The sequence below is a fragment of the Gossypium raimondii genome, chromosome 11, assembly GCF_025698545.1.
Source record: "Gossypium raimondii isolate GPD5lz chromosome 11, ASM2569854v1, whole genome shotgun sequence".
Taxonomy (NCBI): domain Eukaryota; kingdom Viridiplantae; phylum Streptophyta; class Magnoliopsida; order Malvales; family Malvaceae; genus Gossypium; species Gossypium raimondii.
In genome coordinates this window covers 30,475,651-30,494,523 of record NC_068575.1, presented here as the reverse complement: position 1 = coordinate 30,494,523, position 18,873 = coordinate 30,475,651, and the positions used below count along the sequence as shown (strand labels likewise).

The following is an 18,873-nucleotide window of genomic DNA, read 5'->3' as shown; positions in this document are numbered from 1 at the left end:
CCAACTAGATTTGCATCAATACAAAACATTTAATTAACTTACCAAATGATACCAAATATTCTACTCAATTACTAACCTCAATATACATATACGTTTTCCATAGCTAAATACCAATTCACATCAAGTTATAAAACATATACAATATGCACACTCAACTACCATTTCACCTTTCAAACACATTAAGCAAATCACCAACCATTTCAAGGTTAATATTTACATGCCAAAACTAAGTTCATTAGAACACCAAAATACCACAACTCAAGCCAAAACAAATGGTCATTTCAACAATTAAACACATAGGCCAACATTAGCTAAAATACCTATACATGCCATTATAATCAGAATTAAACATCCAAAATGTACCAAAAGAGCCAATCGATAGTGTGATATAGCTCCGACAATCTTCCAACCCGAACGAGCTTTCGATTCACTATAAAACACGAAAATAACACAGAGGAAGCATTTAAGCTTAGTAAGTTCGTATAACTTAGAATTTAACTTACCATTTAATCAAGTAATAGGTAAGTAACAAAGCATATTCCAACACATTTTGGCCAAATGCCTAAGCACAAATATACCAACCATATTAGCCATGTAAATACATATATGAACCAATTATTGTGGATGAACTTAACAATTAATCAAGTTCCATATACATGATCATCCATTTCATATATCTATAAATCATGTAACATCATTTCCATGCATTTCATGTGTATACCTGTAATAGTTCGTATCAGACTTATATCATTTCATACCAGAACATTACCCGTTGAACTGTTTAGAATACCGTTGGATACCTAGGATAGTTTACACATAGCGTGCTAGCTCATATAACTGTAATCTGTCAATTCATGTACAAGTATGCTCATACGAGTTGTGAATCGGTATGCTCTCACGAGCTATAAATCGGTATGCTCTCACATGCAGTGGAATATCCGCAACATATGCAAGACCTCAGCCAAATCCATAACCCGAATGACATGTCATTTGTATCCTACAGATTCCTATGGTTCAACTAGGGCTCGGTAATCGTCGTACGTTGTTAAATATGCATTCGGTAATTATATATGACAAATCATAATATTTATATATTTCAATTAAAAACAGATAAACACAATTTAATTACATGAACTTACCTCGACAAGTATTCGTAGATACGAAGGTGATTAATCTGAGACTTTCTCTTTGCCCCGATCTAACTCCGTACAAGGTCTAACTGGATCCATATGGATAAATTTAACTCAATTTAACATATAATTTATTCAATTTAATCCAAAATATATTTTTGGAAAAATGATATACTTTAATTATTTCACAATTTCACCATGTAATATTTTTTATTTTTTAATTTAGTCCCTAATTAACAATTTCATAAAAAAAATCTCTTTACAAAAGTTGTTTATCTAGCAACAACCATTCATTTTCTATCATCAAACTTCAAAACTCAAGTATATTCAACAATGGTAAAACCCTAATAGTTTAACAATTTTACAAATTAGTCCCCAGGCTAGCTAGATTAAGCTACAATGATCCCGGAAACATAGAAATCATCAAAAACGGGACAAAAATTCATACCTAATTGAGAAAAATAAGTTTGCTGAAACTTTAAGCTTCCATGGATAGGTTTTCTCTTCAAATTCAGTGGAAGATGATGATAATGGATGATAATAGTTTGTTTTATTTAATTAAATATAACTTTAATTATAAATTTCCAAAATTAACCTTAATAATTCATTCAAATTTCAATAATGCCAAACCATTAAAATCCACTATCAATTCTAATGGTATAATTACCATATAAGGACCTCCACTTTATAGTTCTATAGCTATTTAATACCTTTAACTATTAGAACTCAACTTTTGCACTTTACGCGATTTAGTCCTTTTATCAATTTAAGTATGTAAATGGTAAAATTTCTTAACAAAATTTTTATACAGTATTTTATTATGCTGTAGGAAATAAAATAATAATAAAATAAATTTTTGACTTTAGATATGTTGTCCAAAAACCACTATTCTAATTTTACTGAAAATGGGCTGTTACACTCACTTGTCACAAAACCCCAACTTTTTCATCATATTTTCAATAAAAATTCATTCAACCCTGTCGTATGCTTTGCTCATGTCAAGTTTTAGGGTGAAATTATCTATTCCATTTATTTTCTTCTTAAAGGAATGCAATAATTCATATGCCACTAATATGTTATCGGTAATCTGTCTACTTGGAACAAAAGCACCTTGTGCATCATCAATGCAGTAGCTAAGAGCCTTTCTAAATTTGTTAACTATAGCCTTTGAGATATTTTATAAACTACATTGCAAAGGCTAATTGGCCTAACTTGCCTCATATTTTTTGGGTTTTGAAGTTTCAAAATTAAAACAATGTTGGTATTGTTAATTGTGTCTAATTCTTTCTGGTTGTTCAAAATTTCTAAACAATATCTAGACACATCTTTTCCTATAATATGCCAAAATTTTTGAAAAAACATTGCAAGAAATCCATCAGTACCTGAGGCTTTTAGTGGAACCATAGATTTTAAAGCTTCCCATAATTCTTATTCTTTAAAACTTACTAAAAGATCCTCGTTAATGTGTTTAGGAATGCAAGGTTGAATCTCTGTCCATAAATTTTCACAATCCTGCATAGGTTTTGGGGGAAAAAGATCGTTAAAATAATTTGATGCTAATGCTAGCAATTCTTCATCTCCCTCGATCTAGATGCTACTCCCATCTTCAAGCCCTTTTACCATATTTCTTTTCTTTCAGTAGGACGTATAGTTGTGGAAGAAAGTTGTGTTACTATCACCCATTCGAAGCTAGTTTGCCCTTGCTCATTGCTCCTAAAATATTTCTTCTTTTTCTGCCTCCATATTTAATGCTAGTTTAACCTCCGTAATTTCTGCTAATCATCCCTCTCCGGGATCTTCAATATTAAGCTCCTCCAGTTTTTGGCTTAACTCTTTCCTTGTTTTGTTCCGAATACATTTATTGACCTTAACCCATTCTTTTAAACCATTACCCAAACTCGTAAGTTTCCCTGGGAAATCTTCATTACTTGATCCCCATATTCTATTCACCTGTTCCTCGAAACCTTCTTCAAAAACTCATTCTGCATTGAAACGGAAAGAAAAATCATCGGTAAAATTAAGAGACTATCAGCATTAAAAGTTGAAGCTTCTCAAAAAGAATGAAATATAAAGTAATAATTTTTCAAAGAGAAAATATTGTATCTTATTCGAACAAAAAGTGATTCTTTAAAAGAAAATATCAAATCTTGTTCAAGCGAAAGTAGCTTTTAAAAGAGATGAAAAATCATTTTAATTAATGACTAGGTAATATAATGTTACAATATTATAATTTTATTTCTAATTTTTTGTAGTTCAAATTGTGTGATTTATGTAATCCGTGATTTGGGGTTTTCTTTTTATATTTGTTTGGAGTGAAATTAGATAAACAAATTCCTACTATAGCATTATTTATGTAAACCTAATTTATAGGATAAGTAAAACTGTAGCTTTTAGGCATTGATAGTGAATGCAATAAAGGTAGTTTTTGATAAAGATTTGATGATGTTTTGTTTAATTTTCCAAGGTAACCTATGCTGTGAAGTCCATTCTATTATCTTTCTTGTTTTGGAAAGAGTTAGTTGTTTATGTGATTTGGTCACCCTCCAATGAGGCATCTGTTTGGAAAACTTGCTTTTGGCCAGTTAAGAAAACTTCTATTTTCTGAACATGAATTTTTTTACTGGAGCATTAGGCACCAGTTAAGTAGTAGCTGCTACAGTGAGAAATATTTTTCCTACTTTACCTAAAAAAAAAACATATTATAAATTTTATTATATAATAATTAAACAAATTTTATTTTTATATAAGAATATAATAATTATATAAATTCATTATCATATATATTTTTCATTATTATTTAATAAAAATGATTTTAGTAATTAAAATTAATATATAAAAAAGTTATATTAATTTATTATATAAGTATATAATTTAATAAACATGAAAATTTTATTGTTATATGAATTAATTTGAACAAGTACATATATATAAATGTCAACAACCTCTTGGCCTAAGAGCAAGAGCATTTATATTGTGACATGAGAACTTGAATTCAATCCTTAGCAACCTCATCTCTTCCCTCAATTATATAAAAATATATATAAATAATAAAAATAAATACAAATATAATTAATGATAAATTAATTAATTATTAATAAAATTGTTCTTTAAGATAAATGCAAATTTAATATAAAATATAATTATTTTTTTGCATATATATATTTAAATTTAATATTTCTAATGATCATTTTATACTTTCAATTCATTACTACATTGCATATGAAGTCAAACACATAACTCACTGCTGATTTTAATTTTATTGCTATAATAATTAATTTTATCGTCACCATTATTTTTAATCTCACTATAAATAAACATCTCAAATTAAAAATGTAATTGATCTAAGTCAAGATAAGACCTCAAGTTTAGATGGTGTTTGGTTACTCATGAATTTCTTATTTTTACATGTCTACCGACTACCTATTGAGGTTCATTGGTGCTTTTCTTTTACCTTCAATATGTAGATTTGTGGCCTCGAGCCTTTGAAATGAAATAATGTGTCCATATTTGGAAAAAAGAAGAGGCAGTAAGTTGTGCATGATTAACGGGGAGTATCCAACGTGTTCCTGGTTGTGTACCAACAAATTAATTATCATTATCCTAGCTTAGCCACTTAATAGTTTTGTAGACAAGAATTGATTCCTCCACTTTCTTATACGTGGTCATTGGCCAAAGCTAAACTAACTCTCTCGCCATTTGGCATTAATTAACTAATAGTGGATATATTTATGTACTATAGTTTCATTTTCTTTTTCTTTTTCAAATTTTGAATTGATTTTGATATCCATTTAGGTGAATGGCTAGCTTAGATCCTAGGATTATAACAAATCTTATATATGAAAAGTGGGTCCCAAAACAAAACCTAAAAAATATTTGGTATATTTGTAACTTATTTAAACAATGAAATAAAATCATCAAAATTTTTAAATTTGTGATTACCCTTTATTATTTGATGAATTAAATTAGTTAAATTATTTTAAACAAAAAAACTAATATTTATATAATTAAAATAAATATTACAATATAAATTTATTCGTAATATGATATAATTATCTTTAGTAGGTATTATATTATAAAAATACATAAATTTTAAGGACATATAATATATCAATTGTTATATAATTAAATTGTGAATGTGTAATAATTATTATAACATTATGATATTACAATGTGCATTCCTCTATTAATTATGTGGAACCTAAACCTTAAACATGTAACTAATTTTATGGTATACTATAATATATACAATTAAAATTATATAATTAAGGTATATTAGTTATGTATATTATAATAACATAGTTGTCTATAAGATTACATATCAAATTTCGTTTGGCATGTTGATTGAAAATAACATTGCCATATGTCATTCTACCGGATTGGCAAAGGAGTTTTCTCGAATAGCCCCTTCACTAATAAAGAAAGTAAGAAAAGAGTAACAAACGAGGAAGAGTGATTTATTTGAAATTAGGATTGACACTAAATTTTTGTTTTAGGAGCGAGTCTAGTTGATGTAACAGATGAGCCTAGCCTATATACAATTAGTTACATTTTTTAGATTTAGATTACATATCGTAATGTTATAATAATTATTTTACATTCATAATTTAATTATATAAAATTAATATATTATGTCCTTAAACATGTATGTATACTATTTTATATAATATGTGTTAAATATAATTATGTGGCATTACAAAATAAATTCATATAATAATATTTATTTTAATTATACAAATATTAAATTTTTTGTTTAAAAATTAATCGATTGAATTGATCAAATAATAAATGGGAAAATCACAAATTTAGAAATTTTGATAATTTCATTTTATTATTCAATTAGGTTTATGAATAGAAAAGAAAATATTTAAGAGAAGCTACATGATATTTAAGAGCATAATATGTTAACTGAGATATATATTTTCTGATAATTTTTAAAATAATTTTTATGATATTTAAAAGATATATTTTTCTGATAATTATTATATTTAATTTTAATTTTTTAATAATCTCATTATAGGTTCTAATTATATTTGTTCTTTTTGATACAATGCCTAAAACTACCCATAACCTCTCCCCAACCCATAAATAGAAGGATAATGTGAACTAATGCATTCGAACCCTCGTCCTCTTATATTGGTAATAATGCACATATGAATCGAGTTATGACTCAATTAATAATTTAAAAATTATTTTATTGATATTTATACGTTGTTTATTAGTTTGTATAAGTTGAGGATTAACTTTAGAAAGCATAATTTTAATTTTCAAAGATTATATGTTGGAATCCTTTAGAATTATGTGTTTAAAGGTGAATTAAAATATGAAATTTATAGATATCCGATTGGCTGTGATTGGATCATGTCAATAGCAAAAGACAAAAGAGGAGAAAAAATCATGGTTGTGTCTCACCAATACCAATAAAAAGTTTGTTTTGTGAACTTACAACCATGATTTTACGTGCGAAATAAGGCAATGCCTCAGATATAGACTTTGCTTTACTTTTATATATAAATTTAGAGAAAACTTATAAACAATATGGTATTGGTAAATGCTTTATAAAAATAGAATAAAATATTTAAAAAAACATACAGGGAATCCATCCACGTTATTATAAATTAAAAACCAAAAAGTAATGAATGATGAAATTGTTTCAAAAAAGAAATATTTATATATTGAAGCACAAACTCACACTAGCGAAAAGAATATTTGAAATGTATTTAAAAGTGAGATTGCGGCGGCTTACGATACCCCAAATCTCGCCACCCATCACTCCTCCGCATCATTTTTATAACATTTATATTTCTTTTCATCTTCTTCTACATTTTCTTTATATAAATATTCAGGGTAAGATAATATAATGATGCAAAAAGAAACTGGACATACTTAAAAAAAAAAAAAGGACAAAACTCCGGGCAGTTTGCTATTTCTTACAATAAATTATTCCTGTCGTTTCGTTTTTCTTCTTTGTTGCACATAACATAAAACTAAAAATTCACACAGCAGAAAGAAATGTACAGTACGATAAAAGAGCACAGATTTTCATGGTTTCTTTTTCAATGTCCCATTTTCATTTCACATTATGATTCTTACAATAGTCAAAACCAGATAAGAAATTTAAAATTCGAAATTAAAACAAAAGCAGAACCATTTACATATATATAATATTTTTTTGATAAATACTTGTAAATAAAAAGGACTGGGTTTAAACGGGGGGACTACTGTTATCAATTATGTTCAAGTCATGGTTAATATGGGAGAGAACAAGAAAGATTCCATCTCTCTCATGCATCATCTCCTTCAATATTTTTTAGTAATATATAGATACTCCTAATCTGAAGAGCATATCCATGATTCCACCATACCTTCACTTCTTGTAGCCACATTTTCTTCTGCCCCTTTATCGCCATTAAAATCCGAAGAAGACAAGCTCTCCTCTTTCCCATTCGAGACTCTGTGGGAGTTACTGTTGTAGCTTCCATTGATGGACCGTGGAAGACTTTGATCATGTTCTTGGAATCCTCTTCTTTCATTTCTTGGCAATGCCCCTTCTGATGATACCATGTTTTGGACCCCACAGAGGTCGGTATTAACGTGACCCTGGCTCAACCCAAACTCATCTTCTAAAACACCCATTTTGAGAGGAGTGCCATTTGATGGAATATCTAAGCACCCTTGAATGGTTGAATTGGGAAGTGGGTATTTTTTAGGGTCTCGAAGGAGAGGTTGGAAGTTAAGAATTGGGTTTTGCATGTTGATGTTGAGGAGATTTTGAGGCTGTTTTAAAAGGCCTAACTCTGATGGTAGTTGGTAGTTAATGGGGGTTGAACTAGTAGTAGTGCTGTCGTTAGTAGCGGAAGCAGAAGTGATATTGGTAATAGGAGTAGAAGCTACAGAAGAGGAAACAAACGAGGGAGACTGGATTTGGGGGGCAAATGGTCTTAACAGATAATGCGAAGTTGAAGGGTGTAAATGAAGAGATCTTAGAGTGGAGGAGGGTGTACCACCAAATATATCAAGCCTAGTTCTCGGGAAAGCTGAGGACGTAAAGGGTGCTGCAGGGATCCCAGTGAATTCCTGAACCATGGCTCGGAAATTAGTGGTGTCTGTGGTCAAAACAGTTGTTGGTGCACGCCTTGAAGCTCTTGATCTCTTCTTAGTGTTCCGCGCCCTCACGCCTGAGACTGAACTTCTTGTATCACTGTCGGGTCCTTGAGGGATTTGCACAGAAGGAAAAGTGGCTCTGCTTTGCGCTTGTTGGTTGGTGTTGGTCAACTGTTGTTGTGTTGGAGATGATGAAGCTACGAACCCACCAACACCAGGGCTACCGGACTCAGATCTTAGATTTTTGGACCAAACAGCATCAAGATTTCCAAGAGGATTTGGGTTTGTTGTAAGATGCTGTGATCTTTGATCAAAGTAGTTTGATAAAGGGTCAAACATAGCCGATGAAGAGTGGTTCTGGTATTGCTGGCGTTGCGGAGGTGGAGACGGCAGCTGCGGTGGTTGGTTAACCAAGTCACCATGACCAATATGACTCGATGCGTTATTGTCCAAAAGAGCTGAGATTGACTCACTGTGTGAATCATACTCTTCACTATCACCACTCGAAGATTGCATACTACCACTATTACCAGAATCCATACAGCAAAAAAGAAAGAAAAAAGAAAAGGACTTAAAAGGAGACGGAGATTGTTTTCTTACGTTACTATTACTCGAAGACTCATTTAAGAATGGAAGCTACAAAACAAAGCATGAGGTAATACAAAAGGGAGAGAGAAAGAAATGGAAAAAGGAAGAAAAAGAGGAAGATCTTCTGGAAGGAGGAGCAATCAGAAAGTACCCATGTTGTCTTTAAGCTCTGATCTGCAAGGAACACAGTATAGTTTGCTTTTACTTTGTGTATGAACAAAAGGGTATGCCGTCAAGCAAGGAATTAACAAGGTCAGGGATCACAAATCAAACTAAGTGGTTGCCCAACAGAGGTTAAATGAAAGTAAACTTTGTTTTGAACAAAGGGCTTAAAATCATTTTCCCTTGTAAGGGTTAAAGACAACTATTTTGGGGGGTGAAACTTGAAAGACGTTTGGTTCTCTAAGCCTTTTTCTTTCTAAAAAAGATGAGGGGGTGGGTGGGGCACCCATGTGTGAGTGATGAAAGGTAATTGGGTTCCGAGGACAACATACTTGCGGTTTTTGATCCTTACAGTGTGAAAAGGAGAAAAAAAAGATATATACTACTACAAATGAATATAATATATGGTTACTATTAAAGAATATCTCTTTGAAATTTTAATATATGCATTTTAATATGTTTAAAAATTAATTTTCATTTTGTTGGGGAATAATGAGGTGGGCAAGCAAACAATTTTGGGAAGATGGTTGTTGAGTGAATTGTATAAAAGAAAAATATGACAACAATCACCGCCATTCCTTCTCAAAACCCATAAAAAGGAAATAAAAATGTGTGATAAATGCATGCTGTAAATAATGAAATATATAATTCATAAGGGGTAAAAACTCTCCACTTTCTCTCAAATAATAAATTTAGTATTGATTTTAAAAATTTAATAAATTTAGCTTCAACAGTTATACATTTACAAAAATATCATCACTAAATTTGTTAAATCATTACTAAATTGATAAAATATGTAAATTATGAGAGCTAAACATGTTATTATACCAATCAAATTTATGTAAAATTGATGGAAAACATTAATGTTGTGTTATTCCTAGTGCATTGTATTGCATTATCATTGTTATTGACATTTTAATACTACATACGATATTATATTTTCTTACAATCTTAAGACAAATTATTTGTTGTAGTTTTAATCTAAGGCATATCGTAACTAATTTAAGATTGGTTTATACTTTTGTTTCGGATTTTAATTTATTTACAGATTCTGGTTCTTCATTCTGATTATAGAAAAATGTCTCATACGTCAAACAACTCATCCAATTCAAAGGCTAAGGCGATTTGCGAGCCAAACGTTACTTGTGACTATGAGTCACAATGAAAAGCCTGCTAAATTCACTGGAGAGAATTTTAAAACATGGCAACAGAAAATGTTGTTCTATTTGACCATGTTGAATATGGTAAAACTTCTGAAGGATGATCCTCCTATTTTTAAAAATGATGAGGAAGATGCTATTATTGCCTTCAACATTGTCGAAGCATGGAACAACTTTAATTTCTTATGCCGTAACTACATTTTGAATAGTTTATCTAATGAACTTTATGAAGTATACAATATCAAGAAAACGACTAAGGAATTATGGGAATCGTTGAACCATAAATACAAAATTGAAGATGCTGATGCTAAGAAATTCTTAGTTGCCAAGTTCTTAAACTTTGTAATGGTTGATTCTAAAGTTATTGTAAATCAGGTGCAAAAATTCCAACTGATCATTCATGGTATTCTCATAGAAGGGATGGATATAAGTGAATCCTTTCAGGTGGTAACCATTATTGAAAAACTTCCCCCTGCTTGGAATGACTTCAAGAACTATCTTAAGCATAAGAGAAAAAAATGACAGTGGAAGATCTGATTGTCAGACTTCGAATTGAAGAAGACAATTGTGGTGCGACTAAAAGGCTAAACAAAGCAACCAATCCTAACTTTGCCAAGGCAAACGTAGTGGAAGTCAAAAAGGACTCCAGGAAAAGAAAATATTCTCAGACTAGGTCTAAACTAGGACCAAAAGGCAGTGTCTTCAAGAAGCCAATATTCCAAGGAAAATGCTTTAATTGCAATAAGATGGGACACAAGTCATCCAATTATAGGCTTCCAAAAAGAGTCAAAATAAACGAGGCCAATGCTGTAGAAAATATTTCTAAGGAAGTATCTAATATTAACTTTTACGTTGTGGTTTCTGAAGTCAACTTGGTTGATTCAAATCCAAGAGAATGGTGGCTTGATACTGATGCCACACGTCATATTTTTTGTGACAATGACTCATTTGTTGAGTTGGTTCCTTGTGAGAAAGGGGAGAAACTCTATATGAGCAACGCTGCAACTTCCAAGATCAATGGGAAAGGTACTATGATTTTGAAGTTGACTTCTGGAAAAAAGTTGAAACTTCAAAATGTGTTGTGTGTATTTGACATACGCAAGAAACTTGTCTCTAGAACCCTCCTAAGTATGCATGACTTTAGGATGATATTTGAATCCCAGAAGTTAGTTTTGTCAAAAGGGGGAACATTTGTGGGAACGGGATATGTATTAAATGATATGTGGAAACTCAATGCTATATTTGTAAAAACTAATACTATGAATAAGAATGATGCTTCTTCTTTTGTTTATATGCTTAAGTCATTTGATTTATGGCTTGGTTGATTTGGACATGTTAATCCTAATATTTTACATAAATTAATTAACTTATATCACATTCTTTCATTTCACATTAATTATAATCATAAATGTGAAACATGTGTTGAGGCAAAACTAACAAGGTCTTTATTTTAATCTGTTGAAAGAAATATTGAATCACTTGATCTAATACATAGTGATATTTGTGACTTAAAGTTTATTCAAACTAGATAAGAGAATAAATATTTTGTTACCTTCATTAATGATAGCATAAATATTGATATGTAATTTGCTTAAAAGCAAATATGAAACTATAGAGAAATTTGTTTTCTATAAGCAAGAAGTTGAAACCCAATTTAATTAAAGAATTAAGAGGGTGATAAGTGACTGTGGTGGTGAATATGTTGAACCATTTGGTAAATTTTGTGCACAACATGGTATTATTCATGAAGTGACACCACCATACTCTCCTCAATCCAATGGGGTAGCAGAGCGTAAAAATCGAACCCTAAAGGAAATGATGAACGCATTGTTAGGAAGTTATGAGTTGTCACAAAACAAGTGGGGGCAAACTATTTTATCAGCAAATTACCTTTTAAATAAGGTGCCCCACAAGAAAAATAGCAAGACACTATATGAGTTATGGAAGGGTAGAAAACCTTCCTACAACTATTTGAAAGTGTGAGGATGTCTTGTAACGGTAATGGTTCCTTTACCGAAGCAAATGAAAATAACTCTTAAAATGGTAGATTGTATTTTCATTGGTTATGCACGCCACAGCAGTACATATCAATTTCTTATACATGAATAAAAGAATCCTGAAATTCACAAGAATACGATATTGGAATCTAAAAATACCTCATTCTTTGAAAATATATTCCCTTGGAAAACAAGGAAAGTTGGGTCAGGTTCAACAAAATGAACTTCAGAGACTATTGATAGTCAAGACTTTCAACAAGAAGTTGAAGTCGAGGCAGAGCCAAGAAGAAGTAAAAGGGCAAGGGTGGAAAAGTCCTTTGGATCAGATTTTCTAACATATGTGCTAGAGACTGAACATCAAGCTTATAGTGAAGCTATATGCTCATTTGAAAACATTTTTTGAAAAGATGTTATCAAGAGTGAAATTGATTCCATCATGAAAAATCATACATGAAAATTAGTGGATCTACCTCAAGGAATTAAACCACTAAATTCTAAATTGATTTTCAAACAAAAATGAAAGTAGATGGAACAGTTGATAAGTACAAGGCCAGATTGGTTATAAAAGGTTATAGACAAAAGGAAGACATTGATTAATTTGATACATTTTCTCCTGTATCAAGAATAACTTCTATAAGAATGATACTTGCTATTGTTGCTTTGCGGAATCTAGAAGTTCATCAAATGGATGTTAATACAGCTTTTCTAAATTGAGATCTTGATGAGGAGATTTACATGGAACAACCTTAGGGTCATGAGCTCCAGGGCAAGAAATAAAAGTCTTTAGATTGGTAACGTCTTTGTATAGACTTAAGCAAGCACCAAAGTAGTGGCATGAAAAGTTTGACAGTGTCATGATATCAAATGGATTTCAAATTAATAAGTGTGACAAATGTGTGTATGCCAAAACCACTGTGGATGGAATATGTAATTCTATGTTTATATGTTGATGACATACTTATTGTTGGAAGTAACAATGAAATGGTAAAATGTACCAAAAACTTGTTAAATTCAAGATTTGACATGAAAGATATAAGACTTGCTGATGTGATTTTGAGCATCCAAATCAAAAGGTCATCTGAAGGTCTCATATTGACTCAATCACACTACGTAGACAAGATTCTTGAGAAAGTTGGCAAGGATGATTTTGGTGTAGCAAGAACTTCGATAGATATAAGTCAACATCTGTCCAAAAACAAAGGTGAATGTGTTGACCAAGTGGAATGTGCAAGAGTCATAGGCAGTTTAATGTACCTTACAAGTTGCACTAGACTTGATATTGCTTTCACTATAAGCAGATTCACAAGCAATCTAGGGGAGAACCACTGAAAAGCGATTGTGAGGGTACTGAGATATCTCAGATATACTTAGAACTATGGATTACATTATTCTAAAATCCTACTGTGTTAGAAGGATTCTTTGGTACCAGTTGGATATATGATATTCAAGATCCCAAAGGCACAATAGATTATATTTTCACATTAAGAGGATGAACTGTGTCATGAAAATCCTCAAGGCAAATGATTATAACTAGATCCACAATGGAATCTGAGTTTTAAGCTCTAGAAAAGTTTGGAGAAAAGGTAGAATGGCTATGAAACATTTTAGAAGATATTCCTGAATGGCCAAAGCCTGTGCCCATAATATGCATATATTGTGATAACCAAGCAACAATTGGTAGAACATAGAATGTAATGTATAATGGTAAGTCAAGACACATGCGTCGTCGACACAATATCGTTAGACAATTGATCTCAATTGAAGTTATCTCTATTGATTTTGTAAGATCAAAAGATAACACTACGGATTCACTAACCAAAGGGTTAAATCGAGATCAAGTTGAAAAAACACTTAAAGGAATGTAACTAAAGTCCATGAATATTTAAGGAGCTATGTGAAGGAAAACCCAACCTAGTTGACTGGAGATCCCAAGATCTAGGTTCAATGGGACAAGCTACTTGCATAGACCTTGTGAGGTCACTGTGGGGGTTCTTATCCCGAGTCCATTCCTATGATGAAAATAGTGATTAGAATGTGGAAAAGCTTAAGCAATGCTTTTAATGACCATTGTATGTTTTGGTGAAACGAACAACATAAGTCACCTATGTGAGAGTGAAGTGGGGCCGCTTGAAGGAGACTATTAGGGCATAGTTCTCTAAGCTCTTGTAGAACCAGAAGGATGTTCACGGCCATATGAACATACCCATGAGAACCAAAAAATCTTGCCAGGGAGGTATTTGCATGAGGAATATCATCATTTACACAAATGACAAAGCAATTCAAGGACATCACGTCTACTGGTCAGCTAGTAAAGTAAATATACTTTCACAAGGAAATGTTCAAGGGTTGATGCTACTAATCCTATGCAAATATCTCGAACGTAGAATATGTCGAAACCACTTTTTTGTAAAATGGGTCGACTTAGATTTTGAAAAACGAAAACGGAGTCGCCACCAATCCTTTTTATTTAGGTGTGATCGGATCACCTCATAATTTAATCATTTTAATAAAATTTTAAATTTACTAAAACGATAATTTTTGGTCTATAAAATCCAGAAAACGGGTTCGGGAGTCGATTACGCACGAGGAAGGATTAGCACCCTCGATACGCCCAAAATTGGTACCTTGTTGATTAATTAGTGTCCTAATATCGAAAATTTACAAAGATTTTAAAATACGATTGTTTTATTTAAAATGACACTTGTACAAATCAAATTATATGCTAAGATCCTCTTATTTCGGAGAGATAAAATGTCACACCCAATAAATTAGGATATGATGTTTCTCATCCTCAAAAATGAGCTTGTCTTTTGATTTTTTTAAACTCATGCAATGAAGTTTAAAAAAGATATTCAATTGTTTAAGTCAGATGAAAAATCGAAGCCTAGTAAGTTAGGGTACAATTTCTCAAAATTCCAAACATAGAATATTATCTTTTTAAAAAAAATTCTAGTCTCAAGAAAACAACATGTCATATCCAATGAGTTACGACACAACGTATCGAATTCCTGAGAATGAGCTTTTTATTTATGTTTTGATCAAAAAAAAGATACTCGATTACTTAGATTCAACGAGGAAAATTGGAATCCAATAAGTTAGGGCTCAATCTTCTCGAAGATCCCAAATACCGAATATTGCGTTATCTCGAAAGCTTTTGGAATAAAATGTTTTGAAAATTTAAATGATATTAAATGTAACTTTTTTGAGCGAATAAAGCGTGATGGAATAATAATATACAATGTAAAGTGGTAATCAAAAACGAAATGTACACTAACGATCAACAAATAACCAATAAATACAAATTAGGAAATACAACATACATAATAGCAATAATCATACAATATGTTATCTTTAATACTCACATTAATACTAAAATGAAATGAGTAATGGGAAAATCTAAAATAATAAATACAATCCCAAACAAAGGATATAGGAGAAAGTTTAAAATAAATGCTATATGGAACAAATTTAAATAAATCATTTATAAAATCATTTAAAATTACATATACATGACTAACTTATATATGTGTTAATATAAAATATAACATAAAAAGATAAAAAATGTATGCTAATAGTCTTTGAAAACGAGCAATATATTTACAATTTAAAATAAATAATATATAAATGAAATTTAATGCAAAGCCACAATTAAAGCCAATAATATATAAATATTTATAAATAAACAATTTAATACGAATGAGATCTTTAATTTGAAATAAATAAAATAGTTTTACGATAAATATACACAATTGATGATGATTTTTAATAAAATAAATAAATAAATAAAGTGTGATAAATTCAAAATAAATAACGTAAATGATGAAGCTTAAAAAAAATAAGTATTAATTTGCAAGATAACATAAACTATGAAGCAGAATTTTTAAAAAATGAAAAAAAAAAATAAAGCATAAATAAAAGATTATAATGAATGCGCTGAAATGCGAGGGATCAATACAACAATTATCCCAAGCTTCCTAAACTCTACGTTTAAACGGATCAGAATGAAAAAAATTCAAAACAAACTGGGTAAATTTTTAAAAAAGAGAAAAATGGAATTAGAAATGTGAACTAAAACAGAGGGACTAGTGGCACAAATATCCCTACCAAGACCAAAACGCGCAGATCTAGCCGCATCAGGGTCAGGTCCTCGGGTATAGCCAACAAGATACTTTTTTGAAGCCATTGAAACAGGCCTCAAACGGTGTTGTTGCTCAGTCACTATAAAACTAAAAAAACAAGATTAAAATGTGTTAGCCACTTTAAAAACAGAATGGCAAAACCCTAGCCATTAACTGTTCGGAATCCTAGCCATTCCAAGGCCCTTCGATCCTCGCCAGAACTCCGATTGTGACGGAGTGGGCAAGGATTCAACAACACCAGGTAGTTTACTCGCCTTTTAACTGTTTCATTTTCTTTTTTACACACATTGAGCAAACAAAATGGATGATTCAAGAACAGAAAAGAAAAGCAACGAAAAGAGAAAAAAATATCAAATCACCTTTAGAAAATTCTATTTTTTTTCTTCTTAGATTTCTTTCTGGAAGTTTTTTTTTTGTATCCCCTTTTACAAATTTGCAATCGGCCTTATATAGCCGAAACAATAAATAAAAATAAATAAAAATTATTTCTGTTATTCTGCTATTTGTTGTTGTTGCTATGCTATTGTTTCTGTTTTTAGGTGAAACCACCGTACGTGGGAGCCGTTCGTGGGGTGACGTGGAAGGGGCTAGAGGCGCGCGTGTGGGGGGAGCAGCAGCTGAAGGTTCTAGGGTTTTTTTTTTTTTTAAAGTTTTGGGCTAATTTGGGTTTTAGGCTTAGTATTTTAGGTAGTATTTTAGGCCTGCTATTTTATTGGATTTGTAATAAAAAATTGGACTGTTATTGGACTTTTAATAATTTGGACTTATTTTATGTTGTTTTTTATTTGGTTTTTAATTTATTATTTCAATCGGGCTCAGGCAAATTGGGCTAATTATAGAATCTATCACCTCTTTGAGTCTCATTGATCCATCAATTTCATTCATGTGGGAGATTGTTGGAAAATAATTGTTGCGTGATGAATGATAAATTGATGCTCAAATTAAACAATTGTATCTCTTGGTTTAATGTTGCATTTTTTCATACAGTTGTATCTTTTGAACAGTTGTATCTCTTGGTTTAATATTACATTTTTTTTCATTCATTGCCTCTATTCACTTATATCTATTAATTTTTCAACAAAATTCTTCATGAATCGGTCTAAATCTCTTGATTCATTTCCTCCCCTCTATATAAAGCCAAGTTAGGAGATTTAAAAAACATATCATCAAAAACCATCAATATAAAAAATTCCTTCTAAATTCATTTCTCTTGGTGATAGAGAAAAACAAGATTGCGTTCGATTGATCACTGTTGTCGTGCTACTACTATGATCGTTTGTTGTTGTATCTTGGGAGACAGACGTCCACGTTACTCAAAGCATCGAGGAGAGGTCAAATTTGTCTTAAGGAAACTATTCATTAAGGCCTTAACAAAACTCATCTTCTAATTTTCAACTCTGCCCAATTACAGGTATTTTGTTGTGTTACTGCTACTGCATTGTATTGCATTATCATTGTAACTGACATATTAATACTACATACGATATTATATTTTCTTACAAGATTAATATATTTTATGTTTGTTCAAGCTCGGTCCAACCCAAAATATAAACCTAAAATTTTGCCTAAGCCTGTCCATTTTTACAAAAGATTAACCCAAACCCATTTTAGGCTCGCCCATATTATTTTTTTATTTTTAAAAATATTTATAATATTTTATTTTAGCATTTTTTTATTTTTTTATTTATTGAAAATTTTATATAGTCATCTTAGCATTATTTGCAAAAAATTAACCCAGACCCATTCTAGGCTCACCCATATTATTTTTTTATTTTTAAAAATACTTATAATATTTTATTTTAACATTTTTTATTTATTGAAAATTTTATATAGTCATCTTAACATTATTTGCAAAAGATTAACCCAAACCCATTTTAGGCTCGCCCATTTTATGCTCACACGTGTTTTAACATTTTTATCCGGGTCAGGCTTGGGCAAAAGTTTAACCCATTTTCAGATCAGGCCTAAAATTTTGTTAGGGCTCGACCCATGTACAGCTCTATTTGTCACATGTCGGTCATAAACATGTCGGTCATAAATTGATTATTTTTGCTACCTCAGAAAAAACTTTTTAGTATATTGGAGTAATTTGTAAAGCATTTGACAAGTACCAAATTGAACAATAAAAAGATTAGGTACCAAATTAGGAAAAAGAGTTAAGTTCAGGTACCAAATTGAACCTCCAAAAAGATTAAGTACCAACTTAAGAAAAAGAGTTAAGTTTGAGTATCAATTTGGACCAAAAAAATTTAGGTACCGAACTAGAAAAAAACGTCAAGTTCATGTACCAAATGTTATATTAAGTCAATATAAAATACCCTCAAAATAATGTTTATTCTTGTATAAAAATAATGATTTTAATAATTTAAGTTAAAAATTAGTTGATAAGTAACACCAACTGAATTAAATTCTTAAATAATAACATATAGATATAAATATAAAATTATAGTTTGAGGTTTTTTTTTAATTATGAAAGATGAATAAGTAATTTTGTAAATGAAATAGTAAGGTGAGTAGTAAGGAAGACCAATATTAATGATTTTTGGATAACATTTTTGGGGGTAAAAGAGAAAGAAAAGGTAACTTGAGTAGTAGT

The 18,873-nt window shown here is 30.7% G+C and overlaps 2 protein-coding genes and 1 long non-coding RNA gene across 3 annotated transcripts; 2 read left to right on the top strand and 1 right to left on the bottom strand.

Annotated features, from left to right (window-relative positions):
• Positions 1–7,236: 7,236 nt before the first annotated feature.
• Positions 7,237–9,277, bottom strand: LOC105804228 (uncharacterized). The gene has a single exon (XM_012636735.2). The coding sequence runs from the start codon at positions 8,769–8,771 to the stop codon at positions 7,458–7,460; it is 1,314 nt and encodes a 437-aa protein (XP_012492189.1). The 5' UTR covers positions 8,772–9,277; the 3' UTR covers positions 7,237–7,457.
• Positions 9,278–10,132: 855 nt separating this feature from the next.
• LOC105801121 (uncharacterized) lies at positions 10,133–10,663 on the top strand. Its single transcript, XM_012632452.1, has one exon. It carries the CDS (start codon positions 10,133–10,135, stop codon positions 10,661–10,663), a length of 531 nt encoding a protein of 176 aa, XP_012487906.1.
• Positions 10,664–16,078: 5,415 nt separating this feature from the next.
• Positions 16,079–17,120, top strand: LOC105801567 (uncharacterized). Its single transcript, XR_001135998.2, has 2 exons — positions 16,079–16,518; positions 16,817–17,120. It is a non-coding gene; the product is annotated as an uncharacterized LOC105801567 (long non-coding RNA).
• The last annotated feature ends 1,753 nt before the right edge of the window (positions 17,121–18,873 follow it).